At 40.9% G+C, this 20231-nt stretch overlaps 1 protein-coding gene across 2 annotated transcripts in view; it reads right to left on the bottom strand.

The window, feature by feature from the left end:
* The window catches only part of LOC139201110 (ubiquitin-conjugating enzyme E2 H-like), a 160483-nt gene extending 141083 nt beyond the window's left edge, over nucleotides 1-19400 (bottom strand). Inside the window, exons 1-7 of one of the 2 annotated variants that reach the window (XR_011584309.1) lie at nucleotides 19131-19400; nucleotides 15336-15412; nucleotides 15073-15147; nucleotides 14936-14975; nucleotides 14754-14806; nucleotides 12789-12917; nucleotides 10442-12098 (exon numbers count right to left, since the gene is read on the bottom strand). Coding sequence is in view for 1 of the 2 variants with exons in the window: in XM_070830345.1 (XP_070686446.1) it covers nucleotides 11974-12098; nucleotides 12789-12917; nucleotides 14754-14806; nucleotides 14936-14975; nucleotides 15073-15147; nucleotides 15336-15412; nucleotides 19131-19183 (552 nt within the window). In the remaining variant the exon portion in view is untranslated. Of the gene's footprint in view, nucleotides 1-9569; nucleotides 12099-12788; nucleotides 12918-14753; nucleotides 14807-14935; nucleotides 14976-15072; nucleotides 15148-15335; nucleotides 15413-19130 lie in introns of those variants that run through there. The other variant, XM_070830345.1, reaches the window with a different exon arrangement.
* Nucleotides 19401-20231: the final 831 nt, after the last annotated feature.

Consider the following 20231-nt stretch of genomic DNA (forward strand, 5'->3'; position numbering starts at 1 on the left):
TTTTTTTAAAATAGGTATTGACCCTCTGGAGATGAAGCCGGGAGACAGAAGCTCTTCAGATGTGCTTTTGTGGAATTTGTACATATAAAATAATTTCATGTCACATGTTCTATAATCCTGATTTAAATGTAACATTACCACTTTTACCTACCTAATATTACCCTTGAATGAAGCCTCTGATGGTCTACGAATGCAGTGTTGAGTCAACAGTGGACTGTCAACATAAAGACCGTCAACACAACTCAACAGAGTTCATCGATTTAATGCTTTAAAAGATAATCATAGTTAAGTACACATACGATATTATAATAAAAAGAACAGTTTTGCTCTTTTTCAAAGCCTTTCCCTGTGTCTCTGTGTAATCATTCTAATATGTATAATATTGCATGTAATAATCTACACTCACACTAATTATCTGTTCAACCACGCAACCCTGTAGATGCATTTTTATCCCACAGATAAACCTGATGGATGGTAAATCAGCTAGTTTCCCCACTAGAGGGCGTAAGAGCTCCACTCTTTGATACTGGCAATGTGCATAACTGGATACAGTGTAGCTCTGGGATTTAAATGTGTGTTAAATGTGTGTTAAGTGTGTGTGTAGGCAATCTGCAGGGTGATGAGGTCAACTCACCTTGACTCTAAACGTACAGGTGTAAATATAAAATTAATTATAACTAGATTCCTTTGAGCTGCTTCAGTTTCTGGATCCTGCTGCTTTGCAGGCTGCTTCGCCACCATTAATGTTGTTAGCAAGGTGACATTTCCATTGGGGAACCCTGGATTTTCCAATTTATGTGTCTCTGAACATTTTCCTAACACAGTCCAGTAAAGAGGCAAGAAGATCTGACTTAATAAAAATGTTGACATACTTATCTGAGTTTCCTTCACTCATCACTGTGCTCTTTAGGCCCACAGTCTTTTTTGCCCCCCAATGTTGCCTCTCAGGCTACTTACAGGCTGCCCTCTGTCAAAGGTGAAAACTGTTGGGGCTTAAAATTATTTTTTTTCAGTTAAAAGACTTGTTTAATCAGATTTTTATTCACAATTAATGATCAATTAGCAAAGTATTTAACAGTCAAAGATAAGATAGTAAAGCAGAGCACTCTCTGCATTGAAGATGCAAAAACAACATTATCTAACAGAAATTATTGCCAAGAAATTAAAAATGCATTTCTATTTGATTTCTTATACGACCATTATTGTAAAAAACACAACACTGCTATTTGCTATATCAAAATTATATATTGTAAATGCAGAAATGTATAATGTTTAATAATTTTCACTTCATTGTGTCTTCCACTTCTGAAACCAAACCTCTGCAGTGAGAAAGGCCTGATAACACAGCTGACGCGTGTTATTAAAAGAATTATAAATGCAGTCATGTGCTTCGGTTGGGGTTGTTTGGATAATCAGTGTTTATAATTCATAAACACATTCAGGAAAGTCTACAAATTCTACAAAGTGTGGACAAATGATGGACTTTTTTAGGCTCTAGGATTTTAGATGAAATGCAGTAATAGTTTACTTATAATGCTACGGAAGTAACATTTTAAAATCATATATATAAAACTGATTTTTAGTTCCAGGCATTTTGAGGACCCTCCCCATGTTGGGCCCTGGCACATCTTCATATGTCATTGATAGAAAGGTCTATCCACAGATTTTAAATGGTATGTGCGCTCACACTGTTAAATTGTACACTTGGAAAAATAAGTTTAACATAACAAATAATTTGTTTAAAATATTGTAATAAGATATTATAGTTAAAATGCTGTCTGTTTCTATATGAATGTACACAACATATCCCCTCTCCCAAGACTTTAAAATGTAACAGGAAAATTAATTAATCTACGAGACATCCAACATTCACAGGACAAACTTTCTTTGCACCAAATGTGTTTATTCTACTAGCATGACTAGCGGCATCACTTTTCTTAAGGGGAGAACTGCACTGCAACACAGTGTCTTACTGAAGTCCACTAAAATATGATAACAAAATGGGTGAATATGTATATTCTATCATTATGTCATGTTATTTTATCAAACAATATTCAAAATATGTTTGGATATGCAAATTTGGATAAATATATGTTTAAGGAGTAATTAGTTTATCTAGAGATAGAGCCTCATCAGGCTGCATACAGTGTGTTTACAGTCAATGAGTTTTAAATATGATTTATGGAGTCAGAAAAGGTGCTTCACTGTTGCTTAAAATGTCTCTCTTTGTTCACTCTCTGACATCAGAGCTACAGCAACTTGACCTGAACCAATCAGATCATCTCGTCTTTTTATTCGCACCTTTTCTCTCCATGTGCGTCCTCATTAATCATCACAGCCGGCTGCAGTCGGTGTCCTCTACTCTCTAGCATTTCCAGGTTAATGTCTTAGCTAATGATAGTGATCATCCTTATCTCAGTGTTACACTATTTAGATATAATCTGTCTAAATGCATAATTTACCTTTTTAGCACCCTTTTATCTGTAGAGTCTCCTTCTGCAATATTTTGTCTCTGCACAAACTATTAGTTAAAACTATCAGTTTCATTTGTATGAGAAATGCAGTGTAATTTGTTTTACTTCAGTTATTTAGTTCCTCAAGGATTTACTGAGTGTAAAACACTTTCAAGATGCTAAAGAAAATCTGATTCTTTTTTATTCATACCAGTTCACAAAAATCCTCTGATGCTTGCAGTAGCTTTACTAACTGCATTAGCTGTCAGCATTAGTTTTGGTTCCTGTTAAACGCTACGTAATTAACTCTGTTCCAAGAAGATCCAGCTGGTCATATGACAATCATTATCTGTTTTCCTCGATTGTTGCATCCTGCCTGTCTCTGATCATGAAGTCCTAAAAATACCCCCCCATCCCTGGATTACTGTAATCCAGAGTCTCCCAGTGTGTGTGTGTGCGTATGTGTGCATGTGTGTGGGTGTGTGTGTGTGTGTGTGTGTGTGTGTGTACCAAGGCATTGCCTGGCTGAAGATCCTCACTGAACTGTACAGTGTGTTTCGTTGTGGCAGCAGACTTAAGGTGAATCACTAATGCTGCAGGAGAGCAACACGAGTGTGACAGATATCTGAATGCAACCAATCTCCTACTTCCTCTTCCTGATAATTACAACATATCTAATCTTACTAATAATATAACAAAAACATCCATCAATAAATCGTTTGTGTTTTTGCACTTACTTTTGGCTGCAGGAGGTCTTTTCACATGGTCTCTGTAATCTGAATTAATCTTCTAAATGCTCAATAAAATGACACTCACCTTGCTGTTGAGATTAGTGTAAAATACCTTTAATATCACAGGCAAGAACAACACAACAAGATGATACACAGTACAGAAGAACCGTTGAGACAATGGCAATTAAACAGCCATTAGTGTAAGAGATTAATGAGCAGATCCATTGACTTCCACACCCAGTCTAATCTAATGACACCACTTATTCTCCTGTATCACCAGTATCCCATAGAAACAGGGTGTGTGTGTGTGTGTGTGTGTGTGTGTGAGGAGGGTGCGGGGCAGAGCAGTTGATAATCCATTGGTTGGTGATGCATCTGAGAATGACAGATGGCCTGCACAGCCTATACGCTGTTGGACCTGTGTGCTCAGTTTAAAGGCACTTTTAGCAACCAGGAAGTTGTGTATCAGGATTCAGTGTGTGTGTGTGTGTGTGTGTGTGTGTCCTTGCCTCCTCCCTGTTAGGGATTCTCCCTAAAGAGCTTTGATGCCTTCCCTGCATCACTACACGGCCTAATCACTCGTACCAGCTGTCAGCGTGTCGGCCTCCCTCCTTCCTCTCTGTGCGTCCGCCGGCACCACTTAACCTCACATCCTCTGCAGTCGGCCATAATGGTCTCTCACAGCGTTCATACTGAGAAGTGATGAACACGTATTGGCCGCTGATCGCTCTGACTGCTCTGTCCCACCAAACAAGCACAGAAACCCTGCTGCCAGTGATGTGATTTGTCTTTGTCTGAAGTGACTGTTTTTGTGAAACAAAGCAGTGAATGTATATCTTTAACAGCACAGGACACAGACTTCCTCTTGTGCTGCCATTTTCTCCATCTATCATGTTATTCCTGCTTCCCCCCTTGACACATGAAGCTCTTAACAATCCACTTGAAATTTGGTAAATATATTTTCCTATCTTATTGTTAATTCTGCCAGAAATATTTCACATCTTTGGAAACCTTGGCTTCTTTACTAGCATACTGAATAAAGTTTCAGGAATTTACATATAGTGAGTTCTTTTTCATTTTTTTTAATTTGTCTCTTTTCCACATATTTATAGCCCCACACATGATTGTCTAAATTGTGTTTTGAAAACCTTCCCACAATGTCAGGAATATAGTTGGAGAAGTACAAAATCCCTTTGTTTGAAATTTGAGAATTTTGACTATATAAATGATGAAAATCGGTCTTTAAAACACAACATGTGTAGTTTGTGTGAAAACTTCTTCTCCCTCAAATTCCCAGAAGCAACCCCCGAGGACACAACGTTTCAAAGATAGCTACGGCCCTGTAAAGAACTGTACATTTGACAAATGCATCTGTAACACAAAGTGCCTGTGTGGTTAAATGGTTTGACGCAGCACTAACATCACTTATGGTGAACCTCCGCAGAGCCTCATCTCAGGCCTTTCGTGACTGAGCAGGATCAGGTTGCACCATACGCTGAGCTAGCTGCTGCTGCTAACACCAACACTGTGGATTTACAGAAACACAAACTCAGCTGTAGGTATCTCAGACAAACACATGAACACGACTGATTTATTGACCAGGGCAGATGATAGTCAACTCCATGTTTAATGGCCTGTGTTTGGATTTACGGGTTATGGCCCAGTTGTCAAAAGCCCCTTTTGGTTCGTACCTTCAGTGGGATCCTCTTGGCCACGATCAGCTAAGTGTGACCAGGGCGACCCTGAGGGGACATCACACATATGGGGGAGGGAAGAGGCAGGACAAAGAGGGTTTATAATCTCTGGGGATGTTCTACTAACCCGCAGAGTTACTGGACTGTTCTGTATGTGGCCTGTTCTATGGTTATTGCTCTCAGAAACTTGTCGCAGAGTTTTCATGGTGTTCTGAGACTGCAAGAACGCTCAGGGGGGATGATCAACGTGAACCCCTCACTGTTCCGTCTGCAGTCACTCACACATTCAACAACCGCACCCTCATCCTGCCACCCATGACCTTTTTTTCTGCTGCTGAATAAAACGACAGCTCTGACCTGCCTCAAACACATTCCTAAACCTGGATTAATCCTCTTCCTGTGATGAGTCCTGGGATGGTGGAGGGCACGTTAAAGCTCTCAGTCAGTTGTTGGCAAGTCTAGAACCACCGGATCGCTCCAGCCCACCAGAGTGAGTTCTACCATTGCCAAACACTGTGGGAGAGTCACGGCCACCAGATCTGTGAGACGAGTAGGGTTCAGGTTACATGGGACAGCGTCCCAGAGATAGAGCACGGGCCTCCATGGTAACCAGTGATATCTGAGAGGGACAGCGCAATCGATCAGATCCATATTTCATCCTCCCCGTCCGCCTCCTCATCTATCTCTCTCTCACAAAGATAACAGAAAAACACACAAGATGCCAGGATATTTCCAAACAGCTGAGTGTCTGTCTTGTCCTATATTGGCACTACACATGATTGCTTAAGCAACGAGAAACAAAGCAAAAATGTGCTAGTGCCAAAATGGGCAAAGACAATGTTGAACTTGGTTAGGAGTGGACCTGTGTGCTGGTTTTAAAGCTAAAGCAGATGTGGACTCAGGCAGTGTGGTTCTGTCTCTACTCTGTTTATGGCCCTATGGTAATTCACTGATAGTGTGCTGTGACAGTGAATTCTACCAGTGCCATACACAGAACAGGAGGAGATGTAAGTGTGGTCCCACGTTAATGCCGACCGAGCAATAGCAGCTGCAAAGAGCTGTCCTGTGTCTTTTCCTTCAAATGTGAGAACCCTGACATCCTTCGTGCTCAGACTTTTATGTCAGCCTGTAAAACTTCTGCTGACTTCTTTAAAGTTTTGGAAGTTTTATCTTAACAGTCCTGTGCAGAGTGGAAATAAGCAGAGCCAATGGAGGGGAGTAAATCTAGCCATCCGCCAGTGGTGGGACACACAGGCCTGTAACGCTCACATAAATTAATGTACTTAAATGTACTTAAAAAAATTATTTTATAATTTGTAAAAATTATCATAGGATTCTTGTTGTAGTACTTTGGGACATGTCTGGCCTTCATGAGATCCCTCCTGGTGCTGGTGGAGGAGCGTGTCTGCTGCTCAGATTGATTCTGGCTGTAGGGAATGATGGCCTAAGTGATTTTTGAGATGCTCCAAATGGGTCCCAAAGCAGGGCTCATCTTCCCGTTTCCGGGACAGATCAATAGAGTAAAAAGCTTGAGAGAGAGAGAGAGAGAGAGAGAGAGAGAGAGAGCATGAACAGAAATCTCCTGAAGGTGCAGCATGTTCTTAGTTGCTCCTCGTTTATTGGTTAATATTCATGTTGTCTGTGAAGATAATTATTCCACATATGACTGACAATGGAACTAATAGGACTTGGACGCTTCAATAAAGTCATTTCCTGCTATAATCAAGGCTGCAGCGAAGGATGAATCCACTGCACCCTTCATCTGAAGGATGAAATCTTAACATTATGAAATGTGATGAAGTCTCAAACAGACATCAAGCGCATTAACTAGTCATTTTCAAAGAGTAAATGCTATTTTTCGTATTTGTTTGTCTCTTGATGATCACCATGCTGGCTAGAGGTAAAAAATACCAACTTTTTAATGTTCGCATACTGATTATAATAACATTGGGTAGGCTATAAACCTGATTATTCTCATTTTGGACATTACACAGGATCTTGTCACGCAAGGCCTGAGGATTATTTTTTTTTAAAGCCCAGTGTTGGGCTAATTCTTACCTTATAAATGATCCCATATCCTCCTGCACACAACAAGATTTTACTGAAAAAAAGACAAGAAGAAACTTCTTTGTTGAGCCAAGCCTCCAAAAACAACCAGCAGAAGAAATCTTCATAGTCAGGCCACTTCAATCAAAGATGAGGAAAAAGCCGAGTGGAGGTCTTCAGTTGGATGAACTGAGCTGGTGGAGGAAAGCTGACTTTTTATTTTATCTTTTTTTCTATTACTTCTTCGGTCCGCTGGTCCACACTGTGTCAGTTTCCTCCCCATATCTCCATCTCTCCGTCCCTGACGGCTCCCTTCTTGTTTGGGCTGTATGGCAGGGGATTTTAGTGGACAGGTAATTAGTTGGTAAGCATCTTAACCCACTGGCAGTATAGTAATCCACGCCGCCCTCCTCCCTCTCCGTCTGCTGCTTCTATACGCAGGCCTACAGCACATTTCCTCTGCGCCTTTTACGCACAGGACGCGCACTGCAGTGGCGATGATGAGGGACTCTGGAAAAATCGATTGATTGGTAATTTAATGCTGCCCAGATTAGTTTGGGATGCTATGCTATTATGGTCACATAAAAATAAAGCAGTAAAGTAAATTTAATATAAAAGAAGATTGATGTAAGTCATATTAATGCATGCTACCTTGCTGATGTCAGACAAAAACAAATATGAGCTTTCCTTTGAATTTCTAATCATCTTAAAATGTTCCACGCTAGACGATAAAAACCCTGATGTTTGCCAGCAAACCTACCAGCATCCACCGGGTGTGGCACCCTGCTGCAGCCAGGCCTGAAGCTCCGCGTCTCGTCCCTGCATGGGACTAAAAGTTTCTCCGAGCCCAGGCCTCCCTCCTCATTATATAGGGACACTCAGAGGTCCGTCCAGGCTCACTGACCTGCTGTCGGTGATTATTAGACATATTGCAGGTGGAAAAAGAGACATCATCCTTTCAGCTGATGTGTACCCGTCAGACTGGGACAGGACAGGTTTGGGTTACGGCTCTTTCAAAGTTGACGCTGAAATCCACCCGTGGAGCCTTTGTCTTCTCCATACATTATGAAGGAGGCGCAGCCGGCCGGCAGCGTCTCATCGCCCTCTGCACAGAGCTGCTGCTGCTGCTGCTCTCCTTACTCTGAAACAACTTTGTCATCACCTGTCAGTCTAGTTTAAAAACTGACATCTCTGTTTTATTCCATATGAAACTCATCCTTACTCGCTTTTCTAGATTATTATGTAGTTGCTCTCTACACTCCACATATAACACCAAAAATTCCCTGCGCCAGCCTCATGTTACATTAAAAATGTCCTTACCCCAACCATTTATGGCTGCACTAATAACACGTTTTTGAGAAGTTTCTCATTTTTCCTCTGATCTGAAAGGGAAATATTGAGTACACACACACACACACACACACACACACACATATATATGTAGATAGATAGATAGATATAATCTATGTGTGTCCTTATCTTCCAGCCAAATTAAACTGATGTTGAAACAAGAAACCTGAAGGAGCAACAACAATGAATGTTTCATTAGTTCATTAGAAGCTGCTGTGTGTCTGCTGAAGAGCATCATACTCTCATCTCAACATGCAGTAGGACCACATTCATTCATTCATTCATTCATTCAATATCACAAGTGAATGTCAATGAAATAACATCAACTGCTAATTTGAATTAGTTAATATGTTAAGATGTTTTAGACATTTTTTAAATTAATGTGTGAAGACAAACACTTAGTGTGGGAGCCAATTTCTGCCAGCAAAGGAAATAAAGACAAAAAGTTCGGTAGAACATAAATGTTCCTAGTAAGTAACAATTATGAGCTAAAATGTCCAAATTTTGACTTGCTATATCTAAATTATTAGACTGTGAACCATAATTTCAAAGTTTTCACCAGTAGACTTTTTTCCACAGTGGACATTTTGACTGGTCGTATCAGGTAACGCTCAGGTGTTACTAATGACATTAACAAGGGCGCTCATTGAGTCATGACAGTGTGACAGCAAGTCAGCGCGCATTATATCAGGACCCTGAACCTGAAGGAGCTAAATGGATCCAGCCATTATTCATTTGATTATTTATACGTGTGCTTTTCTTACTGTGACACCTCAAAAGGCCTTTCCACTGACAGCAAACAACCTTTTTCTGAGGTCAGATCACAAGAAAAACAATAAAACAAACAATAAAAACTGTGAAAATTCATTATACAATTAGAATAATCTCCTATTGGCTTCAGCCCCCCCCCCCTCCACCTTTAAGGATATGCATTATAAACAATGGATGGATGGATGGCTATAACCTCCTGTTGATGGGAGTCATGTAAAACAATGTGTTAGCAATGTGATTTCATATTTTAGGTTATTTATGGTAAATAAATAATAAATGAGGGCTTATCTAAAAACTGTTAAAGTTTGTTGATGGACCTCCTCATACAAACACTTTATTGACCTCTGCAGTCTGTCAGAAGGATATAGGACAGATAGGACTGCCATCTAGTGGATGGAAGAGAGACAAATACATGTGAATCCTTATGAAACAAATCAGATAATTTGAATAACTCATTTGAATCAAATGGAAATCTAGAGACACAAACAAAATGCTGACATAGTTCATATATTTTTTGTTGTTTATTTCTTTCTTCAAGTTACAAGGGAAGCACATTTATTCATTTTTTGCTTTTTAAAAATCAGGGATATCTCGACTTGTATCCTGGACATAGGGCTTAAAAGACAAAAATAAAAACATTCAAACAAATTACAGGCATCAAATATATGTGTCTTGTTAATAAAAAAAAAAAATACATAATACACGGATGAATCCAGGTAATGACAAACAACAAGGCTGGACATTGGTTTGTGTTTTTGTTGTAAATTGACTGTGACATCATGTAGTCCTAAGAGCTACGCCAACAGACTGTTTATTTGGTTACCAAGGCTAATGACAGCCATTTTAACTCGGCTATTTAACAAATATATTTTATAGGCCGTGCCAAAACAAACATGCTAGTTTCACCAACCTATGTTAATTCTCAAATGAAGGTAAACCCTCTCACAGACACCATGGAAGAGATCCTGATATCTTTTTACAAATATATAAAGGGATAATTAATTAAACTTTTGATTATAATCCATTGTTCTCCAAACTAGAAGAAATATTCCATTTTGATGGTGAAGAGTCTCATTTTTGTTTCCTTCTAGAAATAGCGTATAATATAAACTGATCTGCTCAGCGATGAGCACATGTTACAAACATGTATCAGGCTTCAAGCCTGCGCTAAAACAAAGTGTGCCATCATGAAACATGAACAGTAAACTGTACTGCTCTGGTAATGCCTCCACATGAATGTTTCCAGGGGAGAAACCAGGACAAAAGCTTTTAAACTGTCTACTGAAGAAGAAGAAGCAGAAGAAGAAGAAACCGGCTTTTGAAGTTTGGAGTAATCTAAGATGGCCACTCCAGAGTTTGGAACATTATTGTCTTCTCACTCAATCTCAGCATAAACTCCTCCTCAAATTTATGAAACTAAGCTTGTACATCCATTTGATTTTGGTCCCACCATTTGGAAAACAACAGGCCATCAACAGCACGAAAAAAGTAAATGTGACAGCATTGAATGGCTGAAACAAAGAGCACTTCTGTCTGACAACGTAAATTATCTTTGACGGACACATTTGCATAAGAAAGGTGGGTGCAGGGGAGCAGGGGTGCAACATGTCTTTGGAGGATCTGATTCAACAAAGAGTCATCCCACAGACAAAGATGTATCAACTCTCCTCATCTTTACAGGACAATTAGTCTTTAAACTAGAGTGTTATATAAGTATTAAACCATACATTATGATAGAATTCACCACCCGCAAAAAAAAAAAAAAACTAACTATCCCTACGCAAGTCAAACACCTATTATAGTTCAACACAAGCAATAGGCAAAGTTAAGAAGTTCGAAAATTCAACAAGGACCTGGATAAACCCCACCGAACCCCGCCCGGCTCCCAGAGGGACGCCCTACGCACAGGTGTCCTCCATGTCTACAGCGTTACAGCTCCACAAAGCCCTACACAACTTTACTTCTGTGTCATGCCACAATATACAAAGATACTCAGAGAATGACAAACACTTTCCTAAAACGGAGAGGAGAAGGAGGAAGAGGAGGAGGGTTAGGAGAAGGAGGAAGAGGAGGAGATGGGTGTTGATTTCTGCTGAGCATCAGGGGTCAGTACGACACAGGTTATCAGTACGCCATGATTCTCCCTGGATTACATTCACACATTCACACATGCACACAGGCACACAGGCACACACACACACACACACACACACGCCTAAAGAAACACACACGCATGCTGTGGCGTTGTCACGGCTGATGCATTGGTTGTCTGATAGTGTGTTTGATGTGTCAGCAGGTTCGCACAGAGGGCAGTCCTGTCAGAGAGGCCCGTCTGCAGCCACGCCAGTCTGTACCACGACGAACACATGACCACGCCGTGGCCTTCGGCTCCTCGGAGGTGATGATTGTGATGGCAGCTCCTCAGGGGGAAAAAATAAAATGAAGTGTGACAGTGCATCAAAAAAAAAAGGAGAATCCACGCTCTTTAAAAGCCGCAATTGCTCAGAAATCGTGGATTGTCTTCCTGCAGTCCTCTGTCGGTGAGGTGCTGAAGAGGTGTGGCTTTTAAGAAACTGAGTGTAAACAAACTGCTTTTAATGCGTTGGTCTCGCTGCTCAGTCTGGACTTGGTCAAGCAATGTGAAAGCCTTGATTGAAGCCACTGCAGATCATGGAAATGAATGATGCACTCCTTTCTGATCTAAACAGGCTCTGGAGGCAAAGAGGAGGGTGAAGGGCAGGTGGTCATGAATTCCTAAATAAGGGTTCGTATTCTGCAATATCATACTGCAAATCCTTGTGTAGCAATAAAAATCCTTGTGTCGCTGTAAAAAATTGTCTTGTTTAAATATGAATATAGTACTGAGTTTCTGCTCTCTAGGAAATGACAGTCTGTTGTGAGGCGAAGGGGACAGGATCTCCCCCTTCACTACAACTCCATGTCCTGAGCCTCGTCCTCCGAAAAGTCTGACATGGAGCTCGCTGAGGACGAGTCGCCTCCTCCCTCCTCCTGCTCCTTTAGAGCTTCCTCTGTGGCGTACCTTTGGATGTACTCTGAAAAAGACACACAAGGAGGGAGAGAGATGGATGACAGGGTCCACGTGACGTCCACAGCTACTTCGCAACACAGCAGCTTCACCGCTTCCAACGCCTTCACACATCGACAGATTATTTCAGGTACCTCAGGTATGGGCGAGAAACTCGTCTGTAACTGTCAGTCATAGTCAGTTTACATCATTTGGGAAAAACTGACAGCAATTTCAATTTCAAGGCATATTACTGTCATGTTCAGAGGGTTTAAATGCATCATCAGATCAGATCTGAACTGAATGATTAACAGACAGCAAAGTTCCTCAAATTAACAAATAAAAACAAACACAAATGGCAGATTTTCAGCACAGTCTCCATGTTGTTTTCCACCATTTTAGATTTGACTAGCGCCCTCTTCTTCTGACATTGATAACTGGTACCAGACTGGAGAATTAGCTCCAACAGGTTATCATGATGAACCAACTCCTAATATTATCATATTAAGTAAAGAACGATTATTCCTATTAAGTCATATATCATCACCTCCTGCAGATTTTCTAGAAACGAGGTTAAAATTTTTATGCTACATTTGGATGGTGAGTAAATTGAGTTAAGGTCATTTTGCCAACTGACGTTTTCCTCAAGTATTTTTTCCTTATCAAATAATATCTACTGATCTACTGAGGACACGGGTGTAAGACACTGGTGTGCTACCTTTGATCTTGTGTTTATAATCCTCTGGCCGGTGCAGGTACATGGCGGCTGCATCCCCATTCAGAGGGTCGATGGGGTTGGGATAGGCGAGCAGCTGAGGGAGGAATGACTCGAAGATGTTGGTGAGGTCTAGTGGATTCAAGGAGAAAGAGGAGTCAGTGCAGAGAACAAAGCTACAAAGAAACGTGTGAGCTCTCATTATTCCAACACTGAGCTGTTCCATCACGTGTGGAGCTTCAACATGATCCACTAGAGGTCTCTCTTGTAATGAAATTCTCAGTTCAAACAGCTGTATGGCTGCTTTGTTTCACCACAGACAGCTGGACTGATTAAAATAGGAGCGGATCTGTTCCATCGGATGTGCATGAGACAGATGACTGAGTGAAGCCTCCTGCTCAGACGCACCATGAGATCTTGTCTCTAACCGGAAACTAAATACACCACCTTAGTTGTGCGCCTCCATCAGCCAATCAAGTTAGTTTTGACTTGACTTTGTTAAGGTTTATTGTTCTTGTTCTGCTGTGTGTTTAAAAGTGTGTAAGTTAATTGAGAAAAACCACAAAAAAAAAAACCAAAAACAAATTCCTTGTGATGTGTTCACACACCTGACCAATAATACTGATTCTGATTGAACATAGAATTGTAGTCTGTATTTTTGTAAAGGATAGAAAAGTGTTTTTGCAAAACATTACGATGTCACAGTGATGTTGACCTTTAACCTTTTGGATATAAAATGCCATCACATCATCATTTCATCCTATTTGCCATTTGTGTGAAATGTTGTCACTATAAGCAAATCAATTCTTGTGGACAAAAATGTGCATTGTGAAGTTACAGAGACCTTTGACCTCTGACCACCAAAATCTAATCAGTTCATCCTGGAGTCCAAGTGAAAGTTTGGGCCAAATTTGAAGGGACGGACGGACAACCCGAAAACGTAATGCCTCTAAGCCAGAGCTGTTTCCAGTGTTGACGTATAGAAACATTAACAAAGTAACTGCAAGTTCAGATCAGTGCAAGTGAGCTGATAGTGCACATTTGAATTTGAATTCTCAGCATCAAACACTGCAATTATCCATTTGCTGTGTCTTTGGAGGATTTTACAACTACTATAGGCTGTTTTGTGCATATAAATATGCTGTCAGCAGCATTTAAGGGATAAACATCAATGAATCACACGTGCTGAAACTAATTATAATTATTATTCTGATGTTAAGGTTTCAGTAACACCTAAACAAAATCACAACGCTACTTCAGACAAGGTTACTGACTGTAGTCTTCTTCAACTGTTCAGCCTGTTAGTCATCATAGCTAAAGACTATTATCTGTGCTAACTACTCATCACACTGGTGTCACACCACCCCCGCAGAACACACAAATACTTATCAGGGTGTTTTCACGTACACAACACGTCAAAAAAAACAAACTAAGCGGCGGACCAAAAGCAAGCCAAAGAGCAAATAAACTAAAGTGTTCCTCAGCTGTCCCTCTCTCTCGTTCTTCAAAACACAGATGGTTTTAAGTTTCAAAACAAATGTACTCTTTTCCATTAAGTCTAAAATGTGAACAACCGCTTTATGAAAAGTGACGTACTGTTGAGATATCCATCAATATGACTGAATATGAGTTAACTCGTCTGTTACACATAAAGACTGAACACATGCAAACCTAAATCTGTGCACCACTGATAGAAGTTTGGAAGAGTTCTGCGTTCATTGTCAAGTTGATCAACAGGAACAAAGTGAGAAAAATTCCCCTCCAGGTGAGTGTGTTCACTGTCTGTCAACCTCAGGGCCTTCTTATGTATCAGTGCACAATGCATGACCTCAATACAAGCGGCAGTTATCACTAAGGCGTAAGCCGATTAAACCAAGATGCTCTGCCTGAAGCTGCGCCGTAGATGTATAAGCTGCTGTCTTCTTATTGACTATGACTGTCACGATGAGAGCTGTGGCTGTGACATACCGTAGAGAGCCGTCCATGTCTGGTTAATGACATCTAAACACACGGTTCCTGACCTGAAAAAGGACAAAACACTGTGAGAACAACATGACAGCCTTGCATAGGATGTTAAAGCAACCAAGGTGCAGACAGAGTGAGCGTTGCAGCATATAATCCACCGTGGAAAATACTGTGGGCCTACTTACGCTTCATCAATGTTGGGGTGAAAGATTTTATTCATGAATCCTATCAAAAAAAGGAAGCAGGTTTCTAAAGTTAATATGGACATTTCAAGGCTTTACTCGTTGGCACAAATATGCAGAAACGCAGAACTATTTCATACCTATCGATGGGGATTTGAAGGGGTATTTATCCGGTAGGTCCACTCGGACCTTCCACACACCTCCTTCATACGGTGCTGGAAAGAAAAGATACATCAATATAAACTCCATTCAAAGACATTCCCAAGTTAATGTAATGTAAAAATGAAATGTTTAACTCACACGTAACACAGACTATGTGCTGATTAAATTTACAGTACACGAAATACCGCTCAATGAGAGGGAGAATCAATGTGAAAATCAATACATTTAAGGAGACTCTTACTTCCAGGTGGTCCGTGGAACTTGACCACAAACTCATTGAGTCCACTGAGGATGGTGACCTCGTGTTTGCTCTCAATGCTGACGGCTGGTTAGGGAAAAGGAACGCCCCCGAAATACAAGCAGCAGGAGAGGTAGAGAATTCAAACAATTTCAAACACATATTCACAACAAAAATTAATCAAAAACAGGCCGAGAGCTGCTGGGTCCAAATGTGCCCGTTTCTCTCTCTGTAAACGTGTCTGGGCAGAGGTCACACAAAGGATCAATAACATGAGTGGTGGTTTGGGGATCAATAGTGTAGTGTCAGCAAAATACAACAGGTCTTCTGAACAACAGAACAACAGAAAAACCTCACACTCGGCTCAGGATAACATCTTATCAAACACAAAGAGAGCTGTCAGTCTCACTGTAGAGAACTTAACATAGACTTTAAAAAAAGGAGAACAACACTGTCAGCGCAGACATCAATGGAGGGTCTACTGACAATCAACATCACATGTATTGAGCATTAATGTGCTGCCTTCAATAAGATGCAGGCTGTTGGTAACTTTCATCTGTTGTGCAGGTTGAGGCGGAGAGGACGGATGGCGACCTGAGCAGGGAGGATGTGTCATAATCACAGTGTGTGACGACAGCAGGAAGGCTGAACGTCTCTAATCAACGGCTGTGTGACTGTGACACGACAGACGGAGAAAAAAAACAAACACAAAAACCTCACAAGCAACTGTCACACCCTGTTTCATCATCCTGTCATAAATCCTCCTGTCATCTGTCCCAACTATCTAACCACGGCAACGGACGGATGCTAATTTAGCTAAACACGAATTATGGCACTGCATAGCTTTATTCCATAAAGCAGTGTACCAGAGAAGACGGCCTGAATAGCTCAGTCACTTCATAGAAAAAGCTTTGCAAACCACTGACCAAGAAGACAGAGTAGCTCTGAATGTGATCTGAGGCAATGGGTGCTATAAATAAAACCTGTTCTAGATGTAAGCCTGTGCAGTAAAAATGTGCATGTCTCTCTTACGCCTTTCCCCAGGGCTTATCCATAGAAACCCAGGCATACACTCACTCAGGACTAATGTAACTACACAAGGGAAAAAAGCTCTATTTTGACTCACAGTCCCCGGTGATTTATCAGCACTGATTGTTTATTTTTTGCCCAATTCATACATCTAGCTCTTACGACATTAAGTTCGCCTGCTCTGTTAAGAAACTTAAAGTGACTCACTCTACTGACCCCCAGTAGGCCACGTGGCCACACATTTGGTCCAGCCTGATGTGCATGTGTTGGACATAAACTGATGTTTGCGTCGGTCCCCTGACAGCTGCGGCAGCAGACTAGAGTCAAATGTTCTCTGTCACAGTGGTTCAATCTAACATATTTGATTTAAAGCCACAACTATGTATGGCATCTCCTGTTAAACCCGCGGCGCTTCACTCGGGACCTGTTGCGAACTGCTGAGACAAGATCAGCGAGGACGACAACAACTGATGGATCCTAACATGTTTTTCTTTAGTGACTCCAACTATCTGTTCTCAGATCTCTCATCCATATTTACAATGGTGTCAGCGAAACTAAACAAAAACAGAAAAAAGCTTTGTTTGCATCTGTCTATAGACACGACCGTACTGCCATGATCATATCTGTGCTAAAAATCTACTACGTTACTATCACCGCGCAGCACAGCACATACATAAATCCATGTAGAAAAACTACCGTAATTTACCTGGGTGTCATTAATGATATGCCTGCATTTGATCATGTTTTATGTAGGTCCTGGTAGAACCACACTTCTACTAAAAAAGTTACCACAAAAGTTGTTTGTTACAACATTGTTACACTCAGTCATTGAGAATAGGCTCAATGACCGGTTACTGTAGAGATGGAGTCAAATATAGGAATTTAATATATATATAATAAAGGGAAATGCTAAATTATGAAATTAACACAAGTGAATTTAATAATGACTGATTAAATCCAAAGCCCAACATGACCACGACTACCCAACATGTTTGGGTGTATTTAGGTGACATTTTCTACTGTCAATCTGACTGTAACCAAGTCTAAATGTTGTTTTTATGTAAAACTTTCCATCAACATTTTAAACTAAATTTAGTTAATTAGCAACATTTTCAAAATTCTCTTCAAAGTACTTGTAAGGACTAAAGCTATACTAACTATGTATCCTGTCTGTAGGGCTGCAACTAATGACTGTTCTTATTCTTGGTTTGCATTTCATTTACTTTTTGGGGTTAATTGATTATTCATTTAGTCTTTAAAATGTAAAAAAAAAAAAAATCCTCATCACAGTTACGCAGAGCCAGAAGTGAAGTCTTCAAAAAAAGCTTGTTTTGTCTGACTAAAGTTTACAAGGAAAAAAGAGGAGAAGAAAAACGGAAATCCTCACGTCAGAAATTGATTAACTGAACCAACTGCCTGTCTCAGCACAGGTTGTCTGTCTGCTCTAAGGTGGAAACAACATGTCCTCCCTCTCAGCATGCTGAGGCTCTGTCCCTGGACCAGACCGGACTGGACTGGATGCTCCCAGCCCCCATCCCTGCTGCATGTGCCCCGCACAGCACGCTTGTTGTTCCTCGATCAGCTGTGTGTGAAGCCCCGCCCTCTACCGTGTTCCGGATGGTAACAGGACGACCAATCAGAGAGCAGCACTGGCTGCAGGACAAAAACAAAACAATTCCGCTCATGCTGTCAGAGGTCCTTTCATGCAAACTTCAGCTGCAAATTGTTAGCAACAATAACACCGAAATATATATATTCGACGATGATGTTTTGTTACAATAAATCTCTGCAGTAAAGACTTTAAAGCAGCATCATGTGACACTTCAAGAGAGGGACGTTATTAAGAAAAAAAATATTTAAAAAAAGGCACAGCATATCCATTGGCCTTTTAATGATCGTTGCATTTGATAAAATCATAGTTTTTACTGTATAATCAGTGTCAAACAGGACGACCGTGACTTATTCACTGAGAATACAATTTATGTTTTGTTTAGCTCCGCTTAGCAAGATTTTCCTTTGTATCATGGCAACAACTTTAAAGAGCACAAAAGCTCATAATGTGTTTTTATGTTTCCTCGCGTTAATTTATGCGGTTGGTTAGCTTATTTTTAGCTTATTTAACAAAGATCGTCTCTGTTAAGGTTACGCCAACGTTACACCGACCCCATTTGTTCTCTCTTGGTAGCTAGCTAGCTAACCTCAACTGCAAACGCGACAAAATAATGAAAAACTGAACGTGTCACTTCAAAGGAGCTTTTCCAAAACATAAAAGTCCTCTCTGTTCCTGCAAACTGTGTTGTCAGTGCGGTGGGACCACATATACACGGCTAACAAGCTAACTTGTCGCTGCCAAGCTAAGGCTAACAGAGTTCACAGCCAGCCTTAATATTGCGACAGACTCCGTCGCTAATTCTCGGTCGATACAAACAAGACGAGCATTGCTAATGTATTAGCGAGCTAACGCTGGCTAACAGCACAGTTATTGGCTCAGACAGCGTTAAATGTGAAGCCTCCTCGCCGTCATGCTAACTTACCAGCGAGCTAGCTAACGTCCACGATCTAACATTAGACACAGAGCTGCACATTAACATCAACTTTTCTCTAAACCTATGGACCTCACGCAGCTAGCAGCCACACAGGACACATCCGTGTACAGAAGACATCGGAACAAACACTGTAATCCACCAACACCACAGAGCTGACAGCTATCTCAACACAAAGACTATCTGGTTTGGCTATTTGGGCTTGTTTATGATCTGGAAAGGATACAGTTTCACCACGTCGGTATCCATTCGCCTCTTGCCCGGACTTGGAGACGACATTTTTGTATTCCTTTTCGGAGGAGAGCTAAAAATACTGCGGCGATGAGGCTACCTCAACCTCTCAGCTTGAATGTACCTACAAGCCCTCTGGACTGTATCAACAGCCTTCCCACAATGTCCATAAACAAGATCCGAGCTGCAACATCGCCCACTTCTGCGGCTCTCAGTGGATCCTCGGTGTTTCCCTGACCAGCTCTGCCTGGCTGGGTCCTGTCCTGAAGACGCTTTCTCTCTCTCTCTCTCTCCCTCAGTGACATCAACCTCCAGCGACCAGGCTCCGGAGAGGAGGGGCCCCGAGCCTAGAAATACACTCCACAGAGCGGGGCTGCACTCCCACCGCGGTGCTTAGCGGCAGTGTCATCAACTTTGCAAGGACGCAAGTCGACATTAAAATTAAAAAAATGATTTCTGACTTGTTTTTTTTGTGTGAGGTTGATCAAAAAGTCCTGAGTGATAAAGTGCGTGTCTTTCTATCACGCGTATATCTATGATGGAAGTAGCCCACCGGGAGGCTGAAACAAGGCCAAAGTTTCCTCGCAGGCTCCCTGTGGCCAAGAAAAATGTGATTTATACATATGAATAATTAAAGTGTAATTTTAGCCTCTTATCTCACACATTATTCTGGTAAACATCTATTAACTGGTGAAGAAATAACCTGCCCAGAACAGTTCTGGTTGATATTGTGATCATTACATTTTTTCCATTGTGAATATTCTGTTACTGCACCTTGACATTAACTAGTTTACATTTATACATAAGATATTCTCCATTAACCTCTTACATCTCTGGATGTACATATGGCTCCTTACTGCCACTCTTTTCTGTTATATTGCTTATTCTGTAGATTTGCACTCAGTACTTAAAATAAGTATTATATTATTTTATGTTGCAAGCATACGCATGACGCAGTTTTTAGTTTTTAGTAGATACACCTAAAACTAATGCAGTCTAATACAAAAGTCCTAATAGAAATATTGCTTTCCTGAATGTTGATATGTTCAATTATTGTTAGGAAAGCTTCAGAGAGGCCCCATTCGACGCAGCTCCA

The sequence above is a fragment of the Pempheris klunzingeri genome, chromosome 5, assembly GCF_042242105.1.
Source record: "Pempheris klunzingeri isolate RE-2024b chromosome 5, fPemKlu1.hap1, whole genome shotgun sequence".
Taxonomy (NCBI): domain Eukaryota; kingdom Metazoa; phylum Chordata; class Actinopteri; order Acropomatiformes; family Pempheridae; genus Pempheris; species Pempheris klunzingeri.